The sequence below is a fragment of the Leucopleurus acutus genome (genome assembly GCF_964270905.1).
Source record: "Leucopleurus acutus genome assembly, chromosome: 6".
Lineage (NCBI taxonomy): Eukaryota > Metazoa > Chordata > Mammalia > Artiodactyla > Delphinidae > Leucopleurus > Leucopleurus acutus.
Window position 1 is genome coordinate 89734060 of NC_139149.1, and position 17893 is coordinate 89751952.

The 17893-nt window shown below is 40.8% G+C and overlaps 1 protein-coding gene across 1 annotated transcript; it reads left to right on the plus strand.

Annotated features, from left to right (window-relative positions):
- Positions 1 to 269: 269 nt before the first annotated feature.
- Positions 270 to 15815, plus strand: CPO (carboxypeptidase O; the record flags this gene model as incomplete). Its single annotated transcript, XM_082841598.1, is given in 11 exon segments — positions 270 to 341; positions 2465 to 2515; positions 2519 to 2566; positions 5321 to 5416; positions 6467 to 6571; positions 7521 to 7611; positions 8766 to 8968; positions 14620 to 14704; positions 15551 to 15570; positions 15574 to 15627; positions 15630 to 15815. Coding segments are annotated over 11 exon segments (1011 nt in total).
- Between the last annotated feature and the right edge of the window lie 2078 nt (positions 15816 to 17893).

Consider the following 17893-nt stretch of genomic DNA (forward strand, 5'->3'; position numbering starts at 1 on the left):
TCCAAGGCTCCCTGCAAAGTGGGAATGGCTGTCCTCAACCTGCAGATGATGAAACTGCAGTTCAGAGGGACTCCATGGTACCCAAGGTCTCACAATTAGTAAGTTGCAGAGGCAAGACTCCAACACTGACTTTTGTCCTCAAAATGCTGTGCACATTGCTTCCTACTACCTTTTTCATCAACCTTCCAACCCTCATGTTATCCTGGTTTCTTCATCGATTTTTGTCTGTATTTCTTCCCTTTGCAGATCTGTAGCACAACAAAGAAGCTATGGATAATGTAGTGAGCCCATGGAGGATTCTGGAGACATATTCCTATAACAGATACCACCCCATGGGGGAGGTGAGTATGGACACGTTGGTGGGAGTGTTGGTGGTGGTCACAACCTACTTTAGGATGGGCGAGGGATAGTTCACTGTTAATATCCATAGACTAGAGAGCCTCAGAATGGGAGGTTGAGGTTTGCCTGTGCACTGAGGTCAAGGGATTCCCAAACATCAGCCCCTGGCCATCACCATTAAAGATACAAATCCTAGTGATATGAAATAAAAAGGCAAAACAACAAAAAGAAAAAAGAAGAAAAGAACACCCCAACCAGTTTTGTTAGTGTAAACGTGGATCAAAATTAAACGTTACTCTTGTTAATCAAGTCTTTAGCTGGTTTAAGCTGGGCAGGGCCAATGCGTATATGGATGTGGGACATGGGTGGTGAAGCCTTCTGATTGAACCCTATTTAGCCAAAAGTGTGGTATTTTCAGTAGGATGCAGGGAGCACAGGCAACAGCTCTCAAATGGGGAAAACTTTTTTTTCAAAGAAATATTTGTATTGCTACTAAGATAAGTTTAGTGGTTTCTAAAACTGGATACAGTAAAAAGTATATAAGTATATATGTAGTGTGTGTGTATGTTGTGATGTTATGTAAAACTGCTTTTGAAGTATAAATTTCTAAAAATAGAATTACTGGGTTAAATGATATGCACATTAAAATTTTTGACATAAATGCACAAGTTGCCCTCCAACCAGGCTTTACCATTTATTTCCTCAGTGTTGGGGAATATATTAATATTTTCCAGAATTTTTTTCAAAAAGTACAAGAAAGAATTTACATTTTCAGGACTTCCCTGGCAGTCTAGTGGTTAAGACTTCTCCTTCCAATGCAGGGTGTCTGGGTTTGATCCCTGGGCAGGGAGCTAAGATCCCACATGCCTCTGGGCCAAAAAATGAAAAAAAAACATAAAACAGAAGCAATATTGTAACAAAATTCAATACTTAAGAAAAAAATTTACATTTTCTTCTGTAACAATCACCCCAAAGTACTGAAGTTTCTTAGATTTTTTTTTTTTTTTTAAACAAGATCCAGTAAGACCCATGAGAAGTCTATGTGCTGGTATCAGAGATGAGTCACACCTGGCTTGGCCACTTGCTCTGTGACCTTGACCAAGACAGTTAACCTCTTTGTTCCTCAGTTTCCTTATACATGAAAAAGGAATAGCAGTACCTATCCTGCAGCTTTGAGAGTAAATGAAATAAACTACACTTCTACTGATTAAGCAATAAATAAATGATAGCTGCTGCTGTGATACGCTGCTCTTTGTATGTCTCCCAAGACTCAAGTCACCTGCATCTGATCCAGTCCCATCACAGAAGAATACACAATACCCATGTGATGAGTTGTTAGTCTCTTCCCCCACTTAAGTATTATTACTGTTATAATAATGTATTTTATCTGTAGATATTCCAGGCTAAGATGAATGTCAATTGAGACACAGAAATTTTCAAATAGAATAGTTGTCATGCCAAATTAATTATTATTATTTACCATAACTCTTGTCATTCAGGTATTTCCAGTATACAGAAATTGAGAGTGGGAGATATCATGTCACATGCCAATGACATCTTAATATGTCTTATATTTGTGAATTCCTTATTTCATTCTCCCTTAAAGAACCCCAAGTTATTTACTTGGTCTTGATTGAGAAATTTCGCTGTCATGTTCTGTGAAGGGCATACACAGGTTCTTCTCTAATTTTGGATCCATGGACATTAGCAAAAGATATTTTGGGGATTCATAAAGACTAAACAAGATCCCACAAAATAAGCTGGACCTGAAATTTCTGGCATGATTGAGTGCCACTGCAAAGTCAGGAAGTCTCATGGCCATTTGAAGGCTGTGTGATTGTACAATGTTTCAGAAGTGTTATACTGGATTGTTGAAATTGATAATTCTCAATCATTTATTTGTAAAGTTCAACAGGGTGTCCTAAGCTTGGGTGGCAGAGTAGATCTTTAAAGAATATGGGAGGAGGGGAGGTCATAATTCATTAGTTTAGTCTTCTAGTTTGTGTGCTAATAAAGGGCGAAGACTTCAGAGTTCAGTATCTTGATGAAAGAAGCAATTATCTTAATTTAGAGGCAAGCAAAGAATCTTCTTATTGATAACCTCAGTCCTCCCTGGCTGTTTCAGATCTATCAGTGGATGAGTGAGATAAGGGAGAAGTACACGGAAGTGGTGACGTAGCATTTCCTAGGAATGAACTATGAGAGCCGGCCCATGTATTATTTGAAGGTGAGTGAGAAGGCTGAGAATTAGAGTCCCACTCAAGGATATTTATTTACTATCCAGGGGCTCTAGTCAGAAGTATAGACAAGGTTAAAAGAGGCAAGACAGAGAGACTTGGCTTTTCCAAAGTCTTGATTTTAAAATTCAAAACTTGGTGGGGAGGGATAAATTGGAAGATTGAGATTGATACATACACACTACTATGTATAAAATTGATAACTAATAAGGACCTACTGTATAGCACAGGGAACTCTACTCAGTACTCCGTAATGACCTATATGGGAAAAGAATCTAAAAAAGAGTCCAAATACATATATCCATATGTATTTATATAACAGATTCACTTTGCTGTGCACCTGAAACTAACACAACATTGTAAATCAATTATACTCCAATAAACATTTTTTAAAAATTAAATACTTGTAAATGCTTACATCTTAATCATGAGGGTGGAATCATGTTCTGGAGTAAAGAGAATTTGGAATGGTTGGGTGAGACCACAGGGGTAGGACTTAAAAATAAAGTCCCAGAAGTAAGAACTTATCCCTTAGTTTTCTTCACGCTTGGCCTCCCTCGTCCCCACTAAGACTGAGGAACTTAGAATCGTGGAGGGTGGCTGGAAAGGACCTTAGACTTTCTGGCTGAGAGGTTTCCAGCTTGTGCTCTGTGAAGGCCTGGGTGCCTCCGGTGCTCCCACAGCGGAAGGGGGACGGGGTGGGGGGCTGCGTAAGGGAGAAATCCCCAATTCACTTCTCATATGTATTTTGAGTTTTTACAAAATTTTCTTTTTTAACACATTTTTTTTTTCCCCATAAGAATGTTTGAACATCATGGACAACCTTTATTTTTGGTTCCTTCATTTTATAAGGAAACAAAGACCCAGAGAAGTGAAGTGACTTGTACGAGGTCACACAGCCAGACCGTAGCATAGCCAGAGGGATAACCCAGTCTCCAGGCTCTCTGCCCTTTTACCATGTGATACGATGAAAAGTGTTTGAGACTGAATAACCACTTTTCCACAGGGCCAGGCCTTCTTGGCTCTCAGTTTTAGAACAGTGATTTTTCAATCCTGGCTGCTTAATACTGACGCCTGGGCCCCATCCACAGAGATTCTGAGCTAATTGCTCCAGGATGGGGCCCAGACACCTTTTGAGAGCTCCCTACCCTACTGTGTAGGCAGGGTTGACAACAACTGCACCTAACCAGTGGTTTTCAAAGGGTGGTCCCTCGACCGGCAGCATCAGCATCTCCTGGGAACTTGTTAGAAATGCACATTCTTGGGGGGTCTAACTACAGATCTACTGAATCAGCAACTCTGTGGGTGGGCCCAGCAATCTGTGTTTTAACAAGCCCTCCTCCAGGTCATTCTGATGCACACTCATGTTACAGAAAAACAGTGCATTTCTAACAAGTTCCCAGGTGGTGCTGATATCGCTGGTCCAGGACTACTCTTTAAGAACCGCTGCCAAAGTAGTTTGGCATTAAGAACTAGCATTACTTTATTCACTGTAGACACGTTAATTTACAAAGCACATCCCCAAATTCAAGAATTACTAACAACTACAAACAAATCTCGGTGGCTCTGAAGTAGAATTTACCCAGGAGCCGAGTGAGTAATGGGTTGATATGTTAAGTGTGGGCCACCTACCAGCCTGAGTTTTCCATAGGCCGTCAAACTCTGAGCTGAGTCAGCCAAAAAGACCTCTAAACATCCTTTGCCCAGGACGTATTTTAAAGAATAGAATTGACACCTAACGAGGAGGCAATAAAGATAAACATATGGTCATATACATAGACTCATAAATAAAAGGGGTGATTACAAGAGAGAATTAAAGTAAAGGGTAGATTAGGAATTATGCCAGGAGCTTTGAAAATGGGTGAGGCTAAAAGGGAAAACTTCCTTGAATATGATGAATCCAGCCCATATTTATTTCAATTCGTAAGTTTCTCACAGATATAGAGGGAGAGCCTTCATCAGCCCAGCTCCCAAGAGCTTCCAATGAGTAGCATGAGTCCAGGCCATTTACAAACCAAAACAAGATGTAACTGTGACAAACATGGGCATGTTCACAGCTTCTTCTCCACCAAGGAGAATCCGTAATTGCCAGGTTCATTCCTACCTATCCCACCTCTGAAAGGGGAGGAAATCTTTCTTTCTTGAGTGAGTACAAGAACAACAAGTGGGGAGAGGAGAAAGAAGATTGGGTCAGCTGGGACTGCAGGAGTCTCTAAGGAAAAAAAAAGAGGAATGTAACGAATGTAATAAGCATCGCAGGAGATTATGCATTTGGATGCGTTCACAGTTTCAGGAAGCTTAAATGCAGACTGGGGTTCAGTTTCACTACCTTTGAGTCATGCACGTTACCACTTGTGCACTTTGCCGCTCTGAGTCAGCCCTGTGTGGTAAGGTTTTATAAGGTTTATGAAGATTTAGCCTCTCAGTTTGTGGTTTATGCGTTTATTTAAAGTTAGGGAATAATTTAGGATATGGGGAAGACCAGGCTTTGCATGGGGTACACGGAGGTGTCAGCTTGTGGTCCTAAGAACAATAGCCAAGGTAACCGCAGGAGGCGGTTGGCAGCATGGCCAACAGAAGGGTCATATTGGTGGGTGTCTCTGCCAGCATCCTTGCCTCATCCTTGAAACCACAGAGTGGAAGGAGACAGGTACCTCTAGGGGAATAAAACAACCTGATAACTTTGCTCGGTGGCCTCAGTCATAAGCCATTGTTTGATAATGAAATATGAATGTCTCCCCCAGATCAGCCAACCATCCAATAACCCCAAGAAGATTATCTGGATGGACTGTGGAATTCATTCCGGGGAATGGATTGCCCCTGCTTTTTGCCAGTGGTCTGTGAAAGAATAAGTGTCTTTCACTTTCTCATAATGGTTAACCACCCCACAAAATACCTGTCATGTCTCGGCTTTGGAAAGCAGGTTTCTTTCACATCTTGGCAAGGCAGCTCTCCACTGAGCTGCTCCTTCACCCCAAGGGAAATGGAATTCATAAGTAGCTTCACTGAAAACTGAGTTGGTTGTTCTGTTCTCTTTCTAATGCACCCAAAATTATCTTTATTGGAAGGTAAACAAATCTAAATGGAGAAGAAAATACATCTTGGAAGTCAGAGATGAGTTTGAATCCTGGAGCTCTTTCTAATAGTCTTGTGCAAAATTTCTATCACTAGGACCCCTAGTTTTTTACCTGCAAAAGGTGTATGAAATGACTACTTCAACGTAATCATGAAGAGCACACAATTGTGTGGATTAAGAGATTAACACATGGAAACTACCTGGCACCGTGAATTCTTGCGTATTACCTATATCCCTCCTTTGAGGGAATAAGAAAACTTTACAATTAATATAAGATACTTTTTGTGTCAATCTTTTCAGAAACCCAAACATAATTCAACCCACAAATTATAGTTCTCAAAGTGTGGTTCCTAGACCCATAGCATCAGCATAACTGGGAACTTGGAAGAAATGCAAATTCTGGGTTTCCACATCACCACCTCATACCTACTGAATTGGGGCTGGGGGTGGAGATGGAGGGTGGGCAGGCTGTAATTTAAAAAGTCCTCCAGCAAGAAAAGCCAATGAAATAAGAAACCCACGCCCCACAAGGTAGAGTAGCCCCTGCTCGCCGCAACTAGAGAAAACCTCAGCGCAGCAACGAAGACCCAATGCAGCCAAAAATTAAAAAAAAAAAAAAGTCCTCCAGGTGATTCTGATGCATGGTGAAGTTTCAGAAAGACCGCCATAACGAACAGGACAGTTGAGGCAGGATTGGATGGCAAAGGTTGGATGTTCAGTCACCACTTATGATTAAGTTGAAATTGTTAGAAAATTAAGAGAGAAAAGACCTCTTCCCAGGATCATTCCAAATGTTTCTCTATTAAATATCCAGATTCTACAGAACTATAAAGACAACTCAAGGATAAGAGTTAAAAACCTGGACTTCTATGTGATTCAGGCTCTTAACATAGATGGCTACATCTATACTTGGACAACGGTGAGTACATCGAGTTTGGTCCTGGGATGGGTTCATGAACTAGATCTTGTCTCGGGTTCATTTTCCTGACCTCAATCACTGCAGCTATAAAAATGTTTTGGGGCTTCCCTGGTGGCACAGTGGTTGAGAGTCCGCCTGCCGATGCAGGGGACACGGGTTCGTGCCCCGGTCCGGGAGGATCCCACATGCCGCAGAGCAGCTGGGTCCGTGAGCCATGGCCGCTGAGCCTGCGTGTCCAAAGCCTGTGCTCCGCAACGGGAGAGGCCACAACAGTGAGAGGTCCGCGTACCGCAAAAAAAAGAAAAAAAAAAAAAGTTCCTAAATCATACCACTCCATAATTAAGAGCCTCTGTTTCCAGAGACTATGAATTCCTCCCCCTTCCCCACCCCGGCTCCCCCAGCCCTTCGTGGGACCCCTTTCTCTGTAACAGCCTTTCTGGCCCGGTATGTGAATCAAGCCCTTCCCTCCCACCTTGTCTGGCGAAACAGGTCTTTATCCCTATCTCTACTCATCAGTCTTCTGCTTCCAGAAATGTGCAGAGACCATCTCTGATGCACCTGGAACAGCCTTTTCCCATCTGCCAAGCTATTTCCCTTTCGCCCTTTATCACTTGGACCTAAAATAATGACTCTCTGAACCTTTTCCTGATTAAGCAGATTGCGTCCACCAGGCACTGTTAATCTGCTCGTGAGGGAAAGGCCAAACTACCCCTCCAATTTGATGGTTTACACGTATATACACTTTGGGTTGTACAGATGTTCCTGTTATTGGGGGTTGCTAGCCCATCTGGGGGACTAAAAATTATATGCACAAGCTTCATAATGTTGAGGCAATTTTTCCAGACAATCCTAAGGAACCATTTTTCATATTTGAGGACCACCCATCATCACTAACACTGTGATTCATGAAACCTTAGAATGGCAACTTCCCTATGTTCCTCTGTTACAGGATCGGCTTTGGAGGAAATCCCATTCATCCCATAATAATGGCATGTGTTTTGGGACAGATCTCAATAGAAATTTCGATGCATCCTGGTGTAGTTAAGTACATGCTTCGTAGATGAACTGATGAATAACGACACACAAAACAAATGGAGCAGAGAAGCCAGAAAAGAGGTGAACACTAGAATTAGTACTATTTATATATATACCTTTTGAAATAAACATCTAATTCTGTACAGCTTTCTGGACTTCCTGGTCAGTGTTACTCTCTCTAAAGAGGTGATATTATCTATACAGTAAGAACAGCAACACTGAAATGCAGGACTCTTTTCAAGTGAGACTGGCTAAAAAAGGGCAAAGAAGACCTAGACCAGTGTGAATATTTTTGAAATCCAACACTTTGTTTTAAAATATACGAATTGTTATAAAGGAAAATCAGAGAAGTATCCTTACAAATTATTTTACAGCAGGAGGGCAGAAGTAAACAAGGCAAACATTTTCTTCTCCTTAAGGCAGTTTCATGTTTCTGAATCTCAACAAGTCCAATGGATTGGAAGCAAATAGAGGTACGGATGGTTAAGAGCAGTCTGGTTAAAAACCAGATGGGAAAGGTTAACATTCAGACTCGGCGGCCCTGTGGTATTGAAAAAATTGCTTCATCTCTAGGCTTTAGTTTTCTCTTATTTTTAAAACGTGGCTCAGAGTAATACCATCTTATCAGTAGGTTGTTGTGGAGATTCAATGAGATGCCACACAGGAGGGGCTTAGCACAGTGCCCTGCATGTAAAAGGTGCTCTGTTGTTGGTCCTTATTATTACTGGTGAGAAGGACAGACTACAAAATAGCTTTTTGTGTTTTTTTTGTCCTTGCGAAATAGCTCTAATGAGACTCAAGCCAGTAAGACAGCAAGAGATATACTTAGGGCAACAAGACTATAATAGAGTCTGACCCTGGAACCCAAGAACAGGTTCCCAAGCATTTGTTTCAGAGACCACCAAAGGTTTAAGTGAAAGATTACTGAAAATGCCATTCCATTTTGCATCTTCCTTCCCGGGCCACATAAGCAGGGGTCTGTTTCTAAATCTGCACGTCAGTCCTCCTGCCTTCCTGAGTTCCTCCTTGAATGACTTATTTTAGCAGGACAAAATTAGACAAGCAAAGGCAAGCCTTAATTCCACCCACAGATGTCCTGAGCAAGGCTGACTCCTTGACCTTGGTCAGTGCTAAACGGAGATCGTGATGCCTTCCTTGGGGTTCGGTGCATCTCACAACTGCCAAGATTTAACATTCTGTGGGACAGGACCCATGTCTGAACCAGAGACTAAAGTTGTTTCCAGCTTTATCGAGAGCAGGAAGGAGAACATTGCCTGCTTCCTGACCATGCACTCTTACGGGCAGCTCATCCTCATGCCTTATGGCTACACCAAAAATAAATCAAGTAACCATGAAGAACTGGTAAGACCATTGAGCCAGAGCCTTGAGAAGCCTCAGCACGACCCTGCCTTCCTTTCCTGATTCCCATTTCTAGGGTTTTGGCTCCAGCCTCGCTTTTGTTCCCTTTGCTTTTCCTTATTTCCTTTCTCCTGCTTTTCACACCTTGCCAGACGCCTGCTGGGAAGGCTTCAGGTTAAATGCTGCTTTACCTGCATTAATTAACTACCTATTTCAAAAAGTGTCAAGTTGGAGACATCTTAGGTATTCGTGTATAATATAAATGAGATGATTATGTTAATAATCTGCAGGAATGCGCTTTCATTTCTGTAAATTCTCTTGAAGCTCCGTTCAGCAATTATAGCTTTTGAACCGTGCTTTAAAGAACTTCCCAGCTGTTAGTGGAATATGGCATATCTAAAATAACACGGCTAAATAATATCTGCTCTCTTCTCTGCTAAACACAATGCTTTATTTTCTTCTAAACTATGCCTCTAGTATTTGCCTAGGAATATTTGTAAGGGGAAGTGCTAGTGAAATTCAAGCTGGGGCAGGGAAAGTCTGCTTTGTCTTATCCAGGGTCCTTCTCTGAAGCTGTGTTTACCCAAGTCCTGGTGGGCAGAATTGTTGAAAAGGACTGGGCTCTTTGCCTTTTTGTGAACCTGAGAACAACAGAACTAAGTTAAAGAAAGGGTCAATTTAGAATTGTAGTTATTTGTTACCTTTTCTTAAAAGTTATTTTTTCAGTTTTTAATTGTGGTAAAATATACATAATATAAAATGTACTGTCTTAACTATTTTTAAGTGGACAGTACAGTAGTGTTAAGTATATTCACATTATTGTGCAACCAATCTCCAAAACTTTCATCTTGCATCATTGAAATGTCTCTACCCATTAAACAAAAAATCCACATCCCCCCTTGTCCCTGGTAACCACCATTCTACTTTCTGTCTCTATGGGTCTGACTATTCTAGTTACCTCATGTAAGTGGAATCATACAGTATCTATCTTTTTGTGACGGGCTTATTTCACTTAGCATAAAGTCTTCAAGCTTCACACCTGTTGTACCATGTGTCAGAATTTCCTTTTTTTTTTTAAGGCTGAATAATATTCCATTGTTATGTATATACCACATTTTCTTTATCCATTCATCCATCAATGGTCATTTGAATTGTTTCCACCTTTTGCCTACTGCAAATAATACAGCTATGAACATAGGTGTACAAATATCACCTTGAGATCCCACTTTCAACTCTTTGGGGTATATACTCAGCAGTAGAATTGCTGAATCGTATGGTAATTCTATTTTCAACTTTTTGAGGAACCATCGTACTATATTCTACAGCAAGTACACCATTTTCTGTTCTTTCCAATAGTGAATTAGAGTTCCAGTTTCTCCACATTCTCACAAACACTTGTTATTTTCTGCATATCTTTAAAAAATTGTTTTTTAAAACAAGCTCCTCATTATCAATAAATGCTGGGCTGGATAGGGGCTAATCTTGCTCTGTTCTTAAGATCACAGAAGGCTGGTGGCCCATTGGCTCTGTCATTCCTCTTGTCCCTCTCCCACTGGAACATCACCCATAAAACACAGGTCTGGGCACTAAAAGAAAAACCACTATAGATCTTTGCTGAAGGCAGCCCTTCCCCCCAGAAGTCAAAAATATCTGTCAGTACCCCAATATCTTTCCTGCAATTGTTTTCGGACATTTGTACTACGTGATCATTTTGCAAGAGGTGGAGATAACATTTACCTATAACTTTAAAAATTACAAAGAGATTTTATGGCCATTACTTCATCTGATCCTCATGACAATATAATAAGCTCATTTTGGAGATGTAGAAATTAAGACCTTGAGTTAATTATATTTCTAAAGTCCCTGTAGACAGTAACTGTTGGAGTCTGGGCTTGGAACTCGTGTCTTTGGACTCCAGAGGCCACATTCATCTGACCACAGAACACTGCCTTTCTCCGCTCAGGAAGGGTTTGCAACTTCTGGAAGCTGTCATCGACTTAGATGCCCAGTCCACTGTGTCCTATATCCTCCTCATTTCTGTGCCAAAAGTTCTATTTCTTCAGTAAAGGAATGTACAGAAACAGAAATTTTAGTCAAGAAGCCCAGAACCCTCCTTACTTCCCAATTCCTGTGATATTTGCCATAAATGTTTACTTTCTGCTTAAAGGATTCTGTGACAAATACAAATGAACCACCTAAGTCAGGCCATTATAGATATTTGATGGGACAGGCCTTCTACCAGCAGAAAAAAAGAGGTCTATATACTCCGGTATTTTTCTAGAGAATTTCATTTCCTTTTTAGGTTCAGGAAAGCAGTTACTACATCTCCGTTTTTGCAAGGTTTGTATTCAAATGTCACAGGGTCTTGGGCTGCTGATTGGCTATCTCATTAGAGCCCTCTGGCCACAGAGGGGGTACTGGCATTGCCGTTACCAGAAGGTGGAATCCGAAGATGGGAATTACTGGCCATCCTCAATACTCTGTGTAGAGACTGGAAAATTGAATTGAGAAAGATTGCTTCAATTCTGTATCTCTTACCGCCTTAGGTGTTGAAGAGTTAGCATAACATTCATCACTAAGACTTTTCCATAAAAAGACTGAAAATGTTGCCACCATGTATCAAACTCATAAAAGCTAGTTAGCAGTGTTTTTAGGTTCTTAGTGATAAGCTTTGATAGAGTACACAAAGATAGAATCACACCAACTGTTCAAGGAGTTTTCCATTTCTGGTATATTTACAACCACCAGAGACTAGTAATTAATCTCTATGTATTTACAAAACCAAAAATTTGTAGAAATCTTCATAAATATTATACTGTATGATAGACAACTTGGCAATCACTAAGTAGGGGAAACAGAACTATATATACCCTCATTCTAAACTGCTCTGGAGATTAGAATAGCTATAAGAAATCTAATGTTTCAAATGCTGATATTCTTTGCATTGGAACCCTTTCCATATCAGCCCCTGTATCCCATTCCAAGCTCCATCCTCCCACACCCATGCCAGGGCCTTAATCAATCTTTTTGAGTGCTTGCCTGTGAATATATGTCTACAGGAATTTCTCTGGGCCCAGTGAAGAAGTTATTAAGCAGGTATGAGGTCTTTAACAATGTAAATTATGCACTACTAGCAAAGGGTTTTTATTATTTTGACTAAGAAGGACAGCAGAGCAATTGGCTCTCTATGGCCTTGCAATATAGTGTCAAAAAGAAAGAGAAGAATAATCAGGAGTTTGACCCTTTGAGATAGAAGGCAGAGTCTAGGGGAATCTTCATTTCATCTTCTCAGAAAGGACCAAACCCATAAGCTAAGGATCACAACTGTGTGCTTATCATATATGTTATATTTCTTACTCCTATCTACTTGCCCATAGTAATTGCTTGTGGAATCATTAAAAAAAAAATCAGAAGTTCTTTTGTCAATAAAGAAGAGGAAACTGGGAGACTCTTTCCCTCCCCACAGCCAAGATTTGAGGAAAGGGAGCAATATAGGATAAAATAAGTGAAGGTTGGCAGTGGGAAGAAGAATCATGATCTGGGGTGAGCTGCAGGAAAGAAAAAAGAATGCAAGAAACCATCTGAATAGAAAATGTAGCCTGGAGCTGCTCCATGTAACCCAAATTACAGTTAAGACCAGTTAACATGGAGTTTCACGCAAAGAAACACAGAAACACATGGGAATTAAAAATAATTAAAAGCAATTCATATCTCTACCAGAGACTCTCAAAGAACTTCAAAAAGGATGTAGTTGCTATTTCTTAGCAACTCTTTCTCTAGGCTTCATGCTCTTAATTTCACTCACACACAGCAGCTACCCTGAATCCTTTCTCTCCACTCTTCATTCTTATTTCCTTACTGGAATTTCTCTCTCTAGAAATCCCCTTTCTGACTCTGCTTTCCTTCTTATAATTTCCCCTTCTTTCTACAAACAGCTCTTGTACCTCTCTCCAGTGTAAATGATTAAAACCAGCTTTATTCCTTGTACTTCTTTAGCCCTTCCTGCCCATCATCTCAGTTCTGGACAACACAAGCCCAGCAACTAGGGCAGACACAGAATCTCTTTACAGGAAGAGAAGGAGAAGGTAAAACTCTTAGTAGTGAGTGGAGAGGAGTCAAAAAGCTTGCAAATATGTTTAATGTTGAATCTTAGCACACACAGAGAAAGTGCAAAGTCCTACTGCTGCACAGGACCCCATAACCACTTATTACCTCTCCTAGTCTTCCTTTTGAATTTCACTGTGCCTATCCCCACTCTAACCAGACACCACCTTGTCACACCTTGGGATTCAGTCAGACAATACAGGACCAGGAAAAGAGAGACAGAATCTAAAACTAGATCTGTCACTGGTCAGGGGAAGAAGTCAAGGGAGCTGATGTACCTGTAAGTGTAGTCAGGCTGCCCTCAAGCGTAAAGCAATTGTGGATCCAGGCAGGGAGTGGCCAAGGGGATTTTGGTGGTGTTTGTATAGACCCCAAGGGGAAGTAGTGGGATACACCATCGGGTGGGTAGAATATAGCATTAGGGAATCTAGGGTAGGGAATACTTAGACTATCAAAAGGGTATGCAAGGAGATTTATCAGACAGTCAATAAATATAGCCAATATACTTGGACCTCAGTTAGTGACTCTGATCTCAGGAAAGGGTCTGAAGAGAGCAAGGCTGAGACCTTAGAAATCATCTAGTTCTGAAGGATTTCCAATTCAGTAAGGTGACATGGGGGTAGATAGAAGGAAGTGTGTCATTTTCTGCTCTGAAAATCTATGAGCCTATGAGAGATAAGTATCAAATACCTTTAAGGAAAAACAAGAGAGAAGTAATAAGGGAAGCATGAGCAAAGGGCTATGGGAGAAAAAAGTGGGGAGAGAGAATCCACTTAGGGTGCTCAAGAAATGCCTATGGAGAACTTAGCATTTGAGAAGGTTCTTTGAGTTTGCGTAGAATTTCAACAGAGAAGAGGTAAGGCATCCCAAGTAGAGGAAATATTCTGAGAAAAGGCGGAGAGGCTGAGGAACATGGGGTATGTCTGAGCAACTGTGGGAGAACTTGAGTTTGACTGTAATCTAGGGTGGGATCTAGAGAATATGGTGTTGGAAATGTGGGTTAGATCCCTATCGTAGAGGATCTCAAATAGTAGACTGAGAAGTTTACACAAATGCAGTGGGTAACTGAGAGTTATTGAAGGTTTTCAGCAGGATCATTATCATTGTCCTGCTCTACAAAGGTTCACCTGGAAGTCAGGGAGATCAATCGGGATTAAGGATTGGCAAGAGGAAGGAAAACTTATTAGAAGATGACAGCAGTCCATTTCAGAGTTAATAAGACTGAAATAGGGTGATGGCATTAGAAATGCAACTTGGTAACTGTTTGAGAGAAGAGTCAAAGATGATTGTAGGAATTTACATGTTGGGGGCACATGATAGGTCAGAACTATGAAAATCAAAACAGCCTTATTAGTGGGGGAGATGATAAAATTGGATATGAGTATGTTGAGTCTAAAGTATCAGAAGACTACCCAGGTATAGATGTTCAATGGGAAGTTAGAAAGATGGTCTGGAACTCTGAGGATGGATTTGGACAAAATAGCAAATGCTCTGAATTGTTGGATTTATTTTTAACACCAGATATCTGTCTCTGCATTTCCCACCTACAGATCCAAGTTGGACAGAAGGCAGCAAATGCATTGAAAGCAAAGCATGGAACCAATTATAGAGTTGGATCTAGTGCAGATATTTTATATAAGTATCTTTTTTTCACCTCTTCAATAGTATCTAAAGCACAAAAGAATTCAGTGGACTTTGGAGACTGGAGTGGACAGGATAGAAGAGTTCCTCGGATCAACAGGAAGTTGTACAAATCAAAATGACCAGGGATAAAAGGGAGTCTGTACAAATCCAGAATTGTGCTCTCTAGGGATAAGGTGTGAGCTAAAAGCAAAAATTAATACACTGGCTCAGACCAGTACTCCCTCTGGCTTCAGTTAAAAAGAACTGGCAGGGAGAAGGCACAGGAGTTAACAGGAAAGACATTTTCCAGTGACCCTTGGTCGGTTGATTCAGTTCCCAGAGGACCATCAGGCAAAACAGGTGGGGCCTGGAGTTTAAAAAAAAAAAAAAAAGGATTTAGTTGAAAGGAGAGTGCATTGCTTTCCCCATCCCCAAGCACCCCCTCCTCCACCCACTGAAGGACAACCGAGATGATATTTTCCTAATATCATCATTTTAGTGATATCGGTCATTTTGTTTCTGTTCCTTTACAGGTCAGTTGAATCTTATCTTCCAATATCAGATTGTCTTGTCTTTGATTCAGCTGAGAAACTTTAACCAAACCTCTGCTATGTGCCAGGCATGATGCCAGGCATTGTGGGGATAGATGTGCCAGGCATAATGCCAGGTATAGTGGGGATGGTGAGTGGAGACAGAAGCGGAAAATGTCAAGGAGAGAGAGAAGGCAGCTATTCATAGATCCTAATATGAAAGAGTTGATTTATTTTGCTGGGTTGAACTTTAGTCCCTGAAATGGCTGTAGAAATCTGTCCTTTCACAGAATAACTTCTAACTCTTCCTCCATATTTTCATTTGTAGATGCCATTTCAGGGTTTTCATGAGACTGGGCTTGGGACATTGGGATCCCCTTCTCATATGCATTTGAGCTGAGGGACATATGGGTACATATGGGTTTGTCCTGCCAGAAACTCAGATTCAGGCCACCTGCGAGGAAACCGTGGAGGCTGTTTTTTCAGTCCTGGATAATGTGTATGAGAAATACTGGTATTCAAACAGTGCTGGAAAGGTGACATCTACTGCTGTGGTGCTGAGCTTGCTGATGTCCTTCATGTTTCTTCTGTAGGTGCATCCTACCTAGGCCTGCTCAGCCCCAGAGACGTGGATATAGCTGCATGAAAGGTGTTTGAGGCTATGGAGGAACCAAATAATTTAACTAGAAATACTTTCTATTTCAAAAAAGATGAATCATCTTTGCATTTTAATGTTTGTTCTGCTGGTAATTAATTGTTATTACTTTAGTAGACTTTAATATTAGTTAGTTATTGGTACAATAATGCCACAAACCAAACCACTCTACAATTCAGTGACTCACAAATCTATAGGTCAGCTAGGAAGTTCTGCTGATCTTGGCTGTGCTCACTTATATATCTGTGGTTTGTTTCAGGGCAGCTGCCCCAGGGTCTAGAAAGTTTTTTCCCGTCTAAACTCTGAAAATTTTGCTCATGCCTGTGACCCAAGTTCACACTCAATTTTGTGTAATCGCGTTAGTAGCGGCATTCAGAAGATGAAGTTATATAATCTCTCTATATAGCTGTTGCTGGTTTTATTTATTTATTTCTTTAATGTTTTACTTATTTATTTAAAAAAATTTTTTGAGAATCTACAAGGTACATTTTGCTAGGCTCTGGGATTACAATGGTGAATAAGGTAGACATGGTCCCTATTCCCCTGGAATTTCTGTTCCAGTGGGTGAGATTGATTGGAATGGACACTGTTGCATACCAGACAAATCTCGTCTCTGGGGAACCATAATAATCAAGAACACAAATATATAAACTAGACCTTGCATCTTGTGACAGGGGCTATGAGAAAAATAAAGAGTAAGTAGAGAGGTAAGCAAGGGCCAGATTGTATGTTTCTGGGTACACAGGTGTTTAATTGTGCTATCGTCTATTACACTTTACGTGCTCTTCAGGTAGCATCTATGACTGTCATTTCCTATGTATCTCTATGTGACACCTTGAAATGATGCAAAGCACTTCTCAGGCTTTGAACAAATGTTGTCGCTGTGACCAGCTGACAGGGTATCCTTGGGTGTTCAGTCACCCGTTTCCGAATTTCCTTGTTGGTCACAGTCACAATACACTTCTTGGTTGTAACCCTTTTATTGCCTTTCTTTGTCCTCTTTATTTCTTCATGTTTTGCCAGTGTGTGTCTGATAAGGGTCAGAAAGGAAAATGTCAGGGGCAGTGGGGCTTAATGAATCAGAGAACAGCTATTTACATAAAAATGCCAGCTCACAATTGTGGCATTGTTAGGAGAAAATGGTTAGGTTTCATCAATGGTCAGCCTGGGAGGGAAGAAAACTAGGATGGCCACCAATGCCATATTCAAGAAGAAAGCAGAGGAGCTGTGGCTTGAGACTCACGTTATCAGCTTTCATTCAGCCTGTATTTTAGTTTCTAAGGCTGTCTGTTAACAATTTGGATCTCTGAGTACTATAGGAGCTCTGATCTACAAAGCTTAATTCATGTCGAAAGATTGAGTCCATGGCCAAAGAAAGCTGGAAGGGAATGGATGGAAACGCAAGCTATCAGCTTGCCTGAAACCTCCCACAGGGACACTTCCAAAAGTTAAAGACACAATTGTAGCCTTCTGGGGGCGGGGCTTCACATAGCTCTGAGGGTGTGGGAGACTGAGGGCCATGACATGTTTTTTACTTCTTCTGATAGTGTTTTACTCTTTGTGAAAGGATACTAAAAGCAAGGCTAGAATAGTGATGAATGACCACACTGATCTTTCTCAAGGATGTTTTCAACTTTCTGGTCTTAAATGGTAATAGTTTGGGAAAACTGCACAACTGATGCAACTAATGCAATCTTTAAAGTATCCTATACTGAGACTTTGTTGGGTCTGGGATTTGATTTTACCCTACTTTAAAGCTAGGAAGTTAGCTTGTTGCTGTTTCATGGGTGGTAGAAGACATGAAACCCCTGAGTCAGAGACAGGAAGTTATCACCCGCAGACAGGAAGTAGCATGAACATCAGCATACTTACATTGGCTCTCTTGCTCCCAAGTTTGAATATATTGCATTTTCGGTTACTATTTCTTTCTTTCCACCAAATTTGGTTGATGCTTTTTTCCCATAACTATTCCTACAAAGGATGGAGATCTCCTTGACCTATAGGTGAATTTAGAGT